Source organism: Diabrotica virgifera, chromosome 2 (assembly GCF_917563875.1).
Source record: "Diabrotica virgifera virgifera chromosome 2, PGI_DIABVI_V3a".
Taxonomy (NCBI): domain Eukaryota; kingdom Metazoa; phylum Arthropoda; class Insecta; order Coleoptera; family Chrysomelidae; genus Diabrotica; species Diabrotica virgifera.
In genome coordinates, this window is record NC_065444.1 from 226,335,160 (window position 1) to 226,347,796 (window position 12,637).

The 12,637-nt window shown below is 32.6% G+C and overlaps 1 protein-coding gene across 2 annotated transcripts in view; it reads right to left on the bottom strand.

The window, feature by feature from the left end:
• LOC126880447 (synaptogenesis protein syg-2-like) overlaps positions 1-12,637 on the bottom strand; it is an 832,444-nt gene that overhangs the window by 69,880 nt on the left and 749,927 nt on the right. For both annotated transcript variants that reach the window (XM_050644308.1, XM_050644310.1), the window contains 3 exons: positions 8,822-9,108; positions 3,840-4,176; positions 1,572-1,727 (listed from right to left, as the gene is read on the bottom strand). In XM_050644308.1, the coding sequence (XP_050500265.1) occupies positions 1,572-1,727; positions 3,840-4,176; positions 8,822-9,108 (780 nt within the window). The remainder of the gene's footprint in view (positions 1-1,571; positions 1,728-3,839; positions 4,177-8,821; positions 9,109-12,637) is intronic.

The following is a 12,637-nucleotide window of genomic DNA, read 5'->3' on the forward strand; positions in this document are numbered from 1 at the left end:
ATGTCTGGGTTTGGGTCTAGTTATACCATACTGCAGGTGCAATATGGCATAATGTCAATATGTGAAAGGTCCATTTTGCATATCTTTTTTTGAGTAAAATCAAACCTGATCTTATTCTGTTAATAGTTTTTAGAAATTACTTTAAAATTTTAGGTTGCAGAATGAGTGTCAAACTGAATTTTTACATAGCCACCTTGCTGATGCATCAGCACCATCAGATTGCACCAAGATTGGCCTCCCTCAAAATCTTGGTGCACTCATTAGTGAGCAGGTTGAGCGACTCCACCAAAATTTTAAGGTAATCTTAATGGTGCTGATGCAACAGCAATACGGCTATGTAAAAATTCAGTTTGATATACATTCTGATTCTGCAACCTAAAAGATTAAAATTTTCCAAGAGTTGCTGGACATTTTCAGCATAAATCTGTGTTGGCGTATTTACAAGAAAGTATTTAACAATGTTTTTGGAACAAACCAAGCATTCTCTACAGACTCTGATATTGTTTTTTGTTTTTATCCCGGTTTTTATAGCTTTCTTCACCATCCGGTTCCTAGTTTCCAGCTTCGTTGGTCGTCCCATCCCCCGCAGAGTGAAGGTTCCTTTCCAACAATGCCTTCTGAATGTCGCCTAGCCAGGATCTTTTCGGCCTTCCTCAATTCTTTCTGTCCCTTGGCATCCATTTTAAAATCTATGTTGGCAGCCTGGCGTCGTCCATTCTGTCTACATGACCATACCAAATCAGTTGTCTACTTTAAATTTGATCTATGATAGTTTTGACTGCCTGATATGTCTGATTTGGTCATTTTGTATTCTTTCAAGCCTTGATTCTCTAGCTGATCTTCTCCAGAATTCCATTTCTAATGCAAGTAGGCGTTGTTGCAGGGATTTATTAAGTTGCCATGTTTCGCCTCCATAGAGGACTTAGTTACTTTTAAAGTGACTTTCTCTGATTCGATAATTCTTTTGATCATAATATAGAGTTTATGCATACGATCACCCTTTTTCCTTTCACCGTACTTTGCTTTATCTCTCTTTCGAGAGATTATTGCGCCCACTCTTGCTGATTGTTATTCCTGAATATACATATTCTTCACAGTCCTTGATTGTTTCATGTTCTTTGATCATTAGATCTTCTGTTTCATTCCCGATGCATAAGTATTGCTTTTTGTTTCTATTTACAGAAAGGCCCCACTCTTCATATGCTTGAAATAACCGTCTCGTCATGAATTCTACATCTTCCTTGTCTGCTGCCACTACGACTTAGTCGTCCGCAAAAGCGCAAAATGTAGAGTATACAATGCTATAACGTCGTGAAGTTGGATATTGTTCCTATGTTCGATATTGTTCCAGTAAAATATTCATATTTACGAAGCTGACGAATCTGTGGACCATCAAAAACACCGGCCTTTATTTTTTCACATGATACTTGTAATAAATTATTAATGTTTATTCCAAGATTACTAAAAATTAAACTTAACTAAATCTTTGTTTATAATAAACATTGTTATAGAAATAGTTCCACACGTAAGCACAAATTGTCGATTTTCTTAAAGAGTGTTAAAACACTTACCGATATTTAAATGGTGTGGACAGTGCATCCTTCCATCACATTCTCTTTTTCGTCGAACTGCTACAACTACTATCACCAAAACTGCTAAGCCCAAAGTTAGGAGAGACCCCGTTAATAATCCAGCTAAGGGTACTAAGCTTACGTTAGTGCTACCATCTGCAAAAGAATGAAATGAAAATTATGTAGGTACACCATTACAATTTTTTACAATTTGTTCACAATAAACAAAACGTTAAAAAAAAATAGGAAAAATGGAATAATGAGGAGCGATATACATAAAGATTGTATAGGAAATCACAACCAAAGGTAGGTTCACTCGTTTGATTTTTTTTTGGACGACGCGAGATTTTTTTATTTTGTAAAAAAGTCAATATATTTTCAATACTCCTTGGTTTGACGGTTCCAAGGTTTAAGTTAATGATATATCAAACTGTTCTATAATTGTTAAAGCTAATTTTTAATTGTTTTGGAATAAACAGTGTGACTTAATATCATCATCATCATCATCATTTGGCTCTACAACTCTATGTGAGTTTTGGCCGTATTTACTATTTCCCTCCATTGTTGTCGGCCCTGAGCAGCTATTTCCCATTACTGCACTCCCATTTTCGTGCATCACTGGCTACTGCGTCCTTCCATCTCTTTCTTGGGCGACCAACTGACCTTTTGCCATCGGGCCTTTCCAAGAATGTGGCATTCAGACGTGTTTCGTCACTCGATCTTAGCACGTGGCCAGCCCATCTTATTTGGTTTGCTTTAATGTAGCGTACTATGTTTCCATCTCCGTATACTGTCTGGAGTTCATCATTGTGTCTTCTTCTCCATTCTCCCATAGATCGTTTGCAGTATCTTTCTTTCAAGTACCAATAATTTTGACGTTTCTCGCTGGTTCAGAGTCCATGTCTCGCTTCCATACGTTATTGTGGGACGAATTATTGTCTTATATTCGCGGTGTGCAAGTACTTGGAAAGGGAAACGAGAAACGACCGTGCGCGAGTCGCGGAGAAATATTGCAACTATCTTAAATAATTCATATTGTCAATTGAAATTGTCAAATTGACGTATATTTCATACCTTCTGTCATTGAAGCAGAAAAATTATATATTGCTCCACAATATTGATATGATATGCAATTATTATATAAAGGTAATTTAATTAATTGTGTTTTGAGTGCAGTACTGCATTTTAATAACTAATTTTATTTACTACATACAATTGTTCAAGTTTTCATAACATAACCTGAATCTTATTTTTTCTTCTTACTATTTTTTTGGACTATGGCCTTGACAATTATCCAGTAACCAGGACTAATATAATTGTCCAATATAATTAAAAGTGCGAATAATAGTACAGAGCGAAGAAATAGGGGTCGCTTTGCCGAACTTGCACGGTCCCAATACGCCCATTTTTGCTGGCCTTGAGAGTATTTTTGATTTAAGTACGGTCATTAATGAGTAATATGCCCTGTTTCCTGCAATGATCCTGGCTGCCACGGCCTTTTCATATTTATTTTCAAATGTTATGATCGCTCCCAGGTACTTAAATTCTTTGACGACTTCAAAGTTGTATTCATTAATTGTGACTTAATATGCGAGTGGATAAAGGCAGCGCTAACAAATATGATCATTTTTAAGGTGGTAGTAGAAAGTGGTTCCCCAGAGAGAGGGGTACTATTCTCACTATTGTGAGCCACACTAGTGGACAACCTCTTAATAAAGATGTCCTAAACGGAAGGCTAAATGGAGACTGAAGGCTTAAATATTAACGAAATGAACGTTATCATTACCAGAAAAAGAGTACTACATAGTACAAAAGTACTACAAAGTACTACAGACCAAGTACCTTTATGTGTTATGTCTGAATAGAAGCTGATGTGGAATCTATACATCAAAAGTATTTCACGGAAGGCAGATACAGACGTTGTGTGGAAAAAAATAAGAACTAAGTCCAAAAATAAACTTTTCGATATACATAAGGGTTATAAGGCCTATGGTGACCTAAGTTTAAGTGGTATATTTGACCAAGATACAACAATCTGTGGGGATTCGGCTGCTTAGTGACATACAAAGGCTTGTGTGAGTGTAACTGGAGCCACGAACACCAGGGATGTGTTACAGGTGTTTTTAAACCTATCAAACTTGTTCATATTGATAGAAGAAGAGGTCATTTAAGAAATACATAGGCTAATACTGTGTCTAATACATAGAAATATAATTAATCATGGCAATGTGAACTTAACTATAAAAGTTATATGACAGCTTCCCTTACCTGTTCTTTTCTCAGCATCGTTGAGTAAAATGTCATCCATAACTACTTTTTCACTTTTCCCTTTAGCGTTTTCGGCGTATACAATTATCCTTAAAGATGGTGGTGATGGCAACATCTCCCCAATGTCTAGCCTAAATACCGGAACATCAGTTTCGCTTAATGTTTGGTTCAGTCTTAACCTCATAGTGTGTGCATCGTATGCTTCTAGGACGAAACGTTGCGGAAGACCTCCATCGTAGCCAGCTCTGCATTCCACTTCAACTGTTTCTGACGTTTGATTGTTGACGGTTCGAAGGGTGCAGTTAGTTAGAGACGTAGGTTTTGAAGCGGGTACCACCTGTAACACATTTACAATGTCATACCAAGATAAAAATATCAATATTATATCAATATATTCTTTATTACGCTAATTTTCTATGAATATAATTTGGTACTATATTTAGAGTATACATATACATATACTTGGGACAAATAATAGAATTAAATAAAGACAACCAAATAGCAGAAATAAAGAGACGCACGAACTTAGCATGTGCCTCGTTTGGTAAGCTCAGCTTCATATTGAAGAATAAAAAGTACCCTCAATATCTAAACGAAACTCTACGACCAATGTATTCCTCCGGTCCTTACATAAGGATGTCAAACATGGACGTTAACAAAAGCAAATATGGACAGAATTGCGAAAACACAAAGGGCAATGGAAAGACAAATGATCAACATAAGACTGTCAGATTGAAAAAGAAATTGCTGGTTAAGAAATATCACAAAAGTTGAGAATGCTACTCGTCAAACAGCTAAACTAAAATGAAAATTAATGAGGTAGAGGTAGATTACCTATACTGGACAGACGACGTCAAAAAGGCCGATGGGAATTAGCTACAAGAAGCTCAAACCGACAGAACTGGAAAAAATTAGGGCAGGTCTATGTTCAACTTTGGACGCAGAAGGCTGGATGATGAATATAGGTAGTAAATTAAATATTGTAAATTTATCAAAAATGAATAACTGTGTGGGAACGCTCCACCAACTTATTCTTTCAATTGATGAATGTCTTGTTCCCCACATAAGACGAGAACCTACTTCTTTCTAGGTTGATTAAAGACTCTAATGAAATTTTTTAGAGTCGAAAAAAGGTTTGATTCGGCGTTGAAATGAATGGTTTATTATCTTGGGGAAATATACTTATTTTATTTCGTATCACAAATACTTTTTAACACTTTGAAAAATACTAAAATAACTAAAGTCTAATCGACTAATTGGCTATGTATGAAATTTTTATTTTGTATATGTGACAAGCGAGAGTTGTCAAAATCTGAAGTAGTAATAAGAGAGCCGTGAATTGAGACTATTTACATTATCAATTAATATTGAGACTATTGAGACTATCAATTATTATTGAGACTATTATTGAGACTATTTACATTATCAATTATTATTACATTTACATAATCAGTGAAAAGGCGTCATGAGTTGAAATTGAGGGAGGGTCTCGACTATTTAGGAAGAAGGGAAGAGGGTATTAAAAAATCCAAATTTTTTAGGACGTAAGTAATTTATGGATGTTTCCTTATCTGTATTCTTTTATTGTCTGTTTACGACCGGTTTCACAAAGTAAAGTTACCTTGTGGTTAAATAACCACTGGTTACCCTGAAATATGCATTTCACAATATAAGGCGAAGTTGTGGTTAACTGACAGAATTTTTAACCAGACATTGGAGTGATGGTTAAGCTCTTAACCAGAGGATATCCTAACCTAATTTCGTATTGTTGACGGGACAGAATGTAGAGTAGTAGAGTGTAGACACGTAAATTATTAATTAAGCAGATATGAATTTGCAGTCCGGCTAATATACTTACCATTGCACGTCATTATCTAAGTCAGAGATCTAAGTTGACATAGTTGCCAAAGTATAAAAAATCCTGAATCCATTTTAAATCAAATAGATCACATAATTATTGCAAACGTGGAATATACAATAAAACAAATTAATATTGAATGTAAATAAATAGAAAGAGAACAATAATTAAAAAATAATCTTCTGTTAAAGTATATAATTAAAACAGTAAATACAATAAAACAAATACTCGTAGTAAAGAATAAAAACAAATACGAAGGGTCATCACCGCAACTGTCAAATAAATGTTACCAATTTATAACAAAATGTCACCTTCGGTCGATTACAGTTACAGTGTGTTCCGAACAAATGTGCTTCATAAAAACGCTTTATAATCCATTTATACAAATTAAACAAAACATAATATTATTGTGTATTTCTTTGAGTTAACATTAATAGAAATCTTCAAATATCATTTCTACGCGTATATAATAAAATATGTCTAGTGGCTGTAATTCCAGTGTACTCGGCAAAATGATTCTAAAAAGAACACACCTACCGCCTAAATATTTCGTGTTGGTATCATGTGACATCACGGGCTATGACGCGGATGATGTGCAACGGTAAGTATATTAGACGGATTATATAAATATGATGTACCTAAATGCGTTTAGCATTTCAGCGGCCAATAATTTTTAGATTTTTAAATGATTTGCTTCCTGGGACAATTATTAATACACAGATAGTCTCTTGATTGCTAGATATTTTTATATTAACAATTTAATTTTAACGATTTTGGTGAAAGACCTTGAAACAAATATTATTCTTAAACAAAACTTAAAATGTATAACGTGCATACAGCGTATATACTTTAAGTTGGCCACGTATGGGAAGCTTTTTTAAAATTAATTTTACGAAAAAAAGATATTTCATAAAAAGTTCTGCATACTAATTTATATGGTCCAAAATCTAAGATGCAACCATCAGATATAAAATTTTATAAATCTTGTAGGAGGTATGTTAAATAATATGAATGTTTAAAGCAAGAATCAACAACAAATTAATATGAATATGCAACTGAAACCACAAGTCTCACAGTGATTATCCCAACCACACATATACACACATTTATTTTTCCTTAATCTGCAAAATAAACTCCATAACTAAATATAAAATCACTAAAATATATACAGGGTGTCCCGAAAAGATTGGTCATAAATTATACCACAGATTCTGGGCTCAAAAATAGGTTGATTGAACCTCACTTACCTATATACAATAGTGCACAAAAAAAGTTACACCCCTTTGAAGTTACAAAATGAAAATCGATTCTTTTTCATATATCGAAAACTCTTAGAGATTTTATATTGAAAATGGACATGTGGCATTATTATGGCAGTAACATTTTAAAAATAAATTAAAGTGAAATTTGTGCACCACATAAAAATTTTGGGGGTTTTGTTCCTTTAAACCCCCCAAACTTTTGTGTACGTTTCAATTAAATTATTATTGTGACACCATTAGTTAAACATAATGTTTTTAAAACTTTTTTGCCTATTTGTACTTTTTCGATAAGCCAGTGTTTATCGACATATTTTGAATACTTGTCGAATCCACCACATACATATTTGTATATGGCTAAGTACGATTATAGAGACCTGTTAATAATCTGAAAATTTATTTATAATTTACATTTTTAGGTATATTTTGAAAAAGAAGCCACATCTCGATAAAAGGTGACTTGTTAAAAAAAGATTAAAACTCAAAAATTTTAAAAACACTGTGTTTAACTAATGGTACCACAATAATAGTTTAATTGGAACGCAAAAAAACATTTGGGGGGTTTAAAGGAACAAAACCCCCATAACATTTTTATGTCAATATATTAAAAAAGAAGCCGCATTTCGATAAAAACTGGCTTATCAAAAAAATACTAGGAGGCAAAAAAGTTTTAAAAACGTTGTGTTTAACTAATGGTACCACAATAATGAATTAATTGGAACGTACACAAAAGTTTGGGGGTTTTAAGGGAACAAAATCCCCATATAATTTTTATGGGTGGACAAACTTCACTATAATTTTTTTTAAGATGTTCCTGCTTAAGAATGATACATCTCCATTTCCAATAAAAAATCTCTAATAGTTTTCGATATATTGAAAAACATCAATTTTCATTTTGTAACTTCAAAGGGCTGTAACTTTTAGAAATTATAATTCTTTAGATGCGATTGAGAGTAAACTTTCATAATACTGCGCGCATGCACACACAGACAGTATGGCGTTTAGTTACTAAATCTTCCTAGTTATGTATAAATATTTCAGTGCAAGAAAAGGTGTGAAAAGAATATATTAGTGTTTTTAGTAAATATACTTATTATAATTTTTGAGTCTTTGGATTTGTCTTCCTCAGGAGTAAGATGAGTATTATTAAAACATTTTATTGTATATTTATTCACCTTGTCTGTTTGTTACCGTGAATTGTCATTGGGTACGTCCGCACCGATCCAGACACAGTCTTCGAAGCGTATTTGGTATAGCATTCGCCCAGAGATCAAGAGGTCTTGAGTTCGAATCCAGTGCAATTCTATACTTTCTTTTATTTTTTTGAAAGCAGTAAGCACAAAATTAGTTTGGTGCTTAAAAAAATTAAAATAAACTGTTTAAATTATATTTATTTTTAAGAAATCATATAATAGAAGTATAACTTCTTACGTGCGTACAAAGTACACACATATTCTTTTTTTTATGAGCACATTTGTACTAAGGTAAGTTAGGTTCAATCGAACTATTTTTGACCCCAGAATGTGTGGTATAATTTATGACCAATCTTTTCAAGACACCCTGTATATACAACAACAGTACTAAAGAAACATAACAATTTATTGAATTTATCCTAATAAAAATCAGTCAAAACTCATCTGTACCGATCAATATTCATAATATAAATATGCTGATAATTCTCCATAAAAATGTTATTTCTGGTGATCATTGTCCATAATTTCCTACCAACACAAGAAAAATAAAACAAAATTTATGGTCAACTGACCATAACTGAATCTGTGGTTATGAAACAGCATCAGATTGTGAAACTAGCCATTAGTGTCTCACATTTTAATATTACAAGTTATTAACATTTTAAAACTTACCTGGAATATACATGGCTCCACCTGTCTACCAATCTTATTTGATCCCAGACAGGTAAGTGTTCCATAGTCTCTTTGAGATGCCGGTGTATACATTAGTTCGCTGACGTTACCACTTGAGGTGGCAAATCGAGCGGGAGAAACATCAAAACTTTCACCGCTGTTATTAAATTGCCACAAGAAACTGACATCTGCCGGGTCAGCTGATACCTGACATCTAACTTTGATTACTTCGTCCAGAGATGCTCCGATGATGGTGATTTCTGAGTCTTTACTGCACACAGGGGCGTCTAGAATTGGAAAATAAATTACTTTTTAAAAATATACCTAAATTATTTCATAAGACTAGATGATTACTGCATATATTTCTACCAAATCATCTACAGCGTATCTACTTAAATTGGCAACATAACATGGGAAACTGTTCTATTGCTAATTTTACGAAAAAAAGTTATATTTCATTAAAAGTCCTGCATGGTCTAAAACCTAAGAGTCAACCATCAAATATCAAATTGTATTAATCTTATTCGATGTAGGTCAAAAATATTAGTACAAGTATTGTACCTACCTTTATATTACACAATATCGAAAACAATTTTTATGAAAAGTTGTTTGGAATTAAAAAGTATGTTTCAAGATTCAATTATATTTTTCTAGTTTAAAATAGGTGAATTTTTTTCTCAAATCACCGACACCGAAAATCATTTTTATTTTTTACAACTATGATAACTCTTTAAGTTCCCATAAAAAATGATAAGGAAAATTTTTACAACACAAAATTTAATAAATATCTAATGAGGATTGAAGAGTTCATCGGCTTTCAATTAGTTAATGTCCACCTTGTAACATTTTAGTGATGCATTTAAATATTAATAACACTAGGTTGGATGTGAGGAAATTCCTTGAAAATCGTTTTAATGGAAGAGTTATACAGCGGGTTTCTGAAATTGTTCGGACTCATCGGTCTCCAAATTTGACGTTACTCGATTTTTTCTTGTGGGGTTATCTACAGGAAAATATTTACAGATGTTGCTCATTAGGAAACAGTCATTTTTAAAAATTTGTTCAGAGTATTAATCCGGCTACGATTAGAAGGGTATTGAAAAACTTTCCTGATAGACCAATTACCTGTATTGAAAGAGAAGGCGGATATGTTGAGTAGTCATCAAAGTGAAGAAGCTAATGATATTCTTTAAATGATTAAAATAAAATGAATTATTATGGTATCGCTAATTTAAATGCATCGCTAAAATGTTACAACGGAGATATTGACTAATTGAAAGATTATTAACTCTATTAATTTTGTTTTGCCAAAATTTGCTTAAAATTTTTTATCGGAACGGAAAAGTTATCACTTTTGTATTAAGAGCATAGGCTCAAAATTTCGGGCAAATGCTTTTTAAATGCATTTATTTTTTCCGAATCCTGAAAAAACTAATACATATTTTTGAAAAATTTAAACGCTGAATGAAAGATTGCATTATTACCGAGGCTCGAAAGTCCCTTAAAATAAAAAAAAGTTTCGTTTGAATGAAATATTTGCAATTAAAACTCACACTAAATTTTTATTTCCCATTGTAACTTATTAAAATAATTAAAATAAACATAGAAGTTTTTAGGAACTTTCAGTCCTCGGTAACAATGTAATCTTTCATTCTGCATTTAAATTTTTCAAAAATACTCACTAGTTTTGTCAGGATTCGAAAAAAATAAATGCATTTAAAAACCATTGGCCCAAAATTTTGCGCCTACGCTCTTTAAACAAAAAATATGTAAGGTATCGGTAATTTGAATAAAAATTCGAGTTTTTTTTTCATGCATATATTTTGCATAAGTACATATTTTTTAATTCCAAACAACTCAAACAAATATTTTCCTAACTAGTGCAGAAAGTGATACTTTCACGCACGAGACTGCCGTTGATCCGAACGACGCGATAGCGGAGTTCGGGCAAGCAGTCGAGTGCGGGAAAGACACTTTCCGCATGAGTTAGGAACAATATTTTTTCTAGGGCCGTACGATTAGAAAAAAAGCCACAAAAAATAGAGTTATATCAATTTTTATTTAGAAATGAAAATACACAAATTAATTCCTTGACAAGGTTGTCAAAACCAAACTTTCAATATAATGGGTTACCACGACGACGATATTGGTTTCCATGACGACGATTCAAAACCATTGTAATTGTCTACTCATCTGACTTTTAAATATTATGTCAAAATAATTTTATTTCATCGAATTATCAGCAGTAATTGCACAAGAGCTCTAAAATTCTATATTAATTTTAGAGATCGAGTGCAATTTGTTGCGATTATTTCATAAATAAAACTGTTCAAAACCAAAATTGTATTGTAATTTATGTATGTAAGTACAAATTAGTACAATTAAACACACAGTTGTTATATTTGACCGTTGAGAGTCATCACTTTTATCATTTTTAAAACATTAATTGTCATCAATGTCACTGAATGTATTTTTTCATAGCAACGAAGAACATCTGACGTAATATACTTGACGACGGGAAATTATCAAAAATTATCAGTTAAATTTTTATTTCTGTAGCTTTCTATTGGCCAGAATCTCCTATGAATGAAATAATCGCGTTAATTTCCGCACGTCGTGCGGGAAAATTTATTTTCACGCACGCCGTGCGGGAAAGTGCAACTTTCGAAAACGAAATGCGTGCGTGAAAGTGGCTCTTTTAGCAAGGCCGTAGAAAAAACAATTTTCAATATTGTGTAATATAAAGGTATTGTACTATTGAGCGAAATTCATGTTTTTGGACATACCACGTACAATATTGATAAAATTTGATATCTGATGGTTGCATCTTAGGTTTTAGACCATGCATCAATTTTTATAAAGAATAATTTTTTTCGAAAAATTAATATAAAAAAAGTTTTCTATACGTTGCCAACTTAAGTAGACATGCTGTATGTATATGTAGGTCATAAATTTAGGTGAAAACGTCAATTTTGGGACACTAAAAAAGATCCAAAAAAATTTGCCTTTACTGCCCTCATCCTTCCCCCTAAAACCATCCCTCGTAGGGGGAAAACCGGAAAACATATTTTTTTAAATAACAAACATGTGACATTTTTGTAACGTTACACTGTGGCAAACATTGAAAAGAATAATTTTTTTATTGCTTATTACAATTTTGACATAATATGAAATCTGTTTTAAACACTTAAGGACATTTATATGCAATATTCAACGATTTGTCATCGAGTACTTGACTTTATTTTTCGTTGGTCACACACTGCAGATGAATAATTGCAGTCATTTGGTGTGGAAAAGTTATTCAGAAAATTCCATTTTCATATTAAAACGTGAATTTTCTCTTTTTGTCCCTTTCCGACAGTTTCCTTTTCAATTTCACCTTTTTGAATAATGCAATTTAAGGCAGCGCACAGTAGTTTCGTCTGGCGAGAAATTATGTACAGCCACAACAACTTTCAATGCGATTTTTCTTTATAATCAACACTTTGCCATCATAAAAGTTGAGCTAGAGCTTTTCTAAATAAAAAGTCTTTTGGAAAATTCTATTAAAATGATTACTTCTACGTTGTGGTCTTTAATCTTTTAACAGCAAATTATTAAATTTTTATATTTATTTATTTACAAAGCTCAACAAGCCTTAAAGGCCTAGGGCAAAAAATATAATTAATATAGTACAATAATATACTACTTAAATGCTAAGAAACTTCTATCAAGTAGGGTGACTTCTTGTCCAATCATGCTCCTTGCCTACTAAATTGACTTACTACTATTCCCCTCCATTCATACCTGTTTGTTTCTCTTTCTTCTCAACCAATA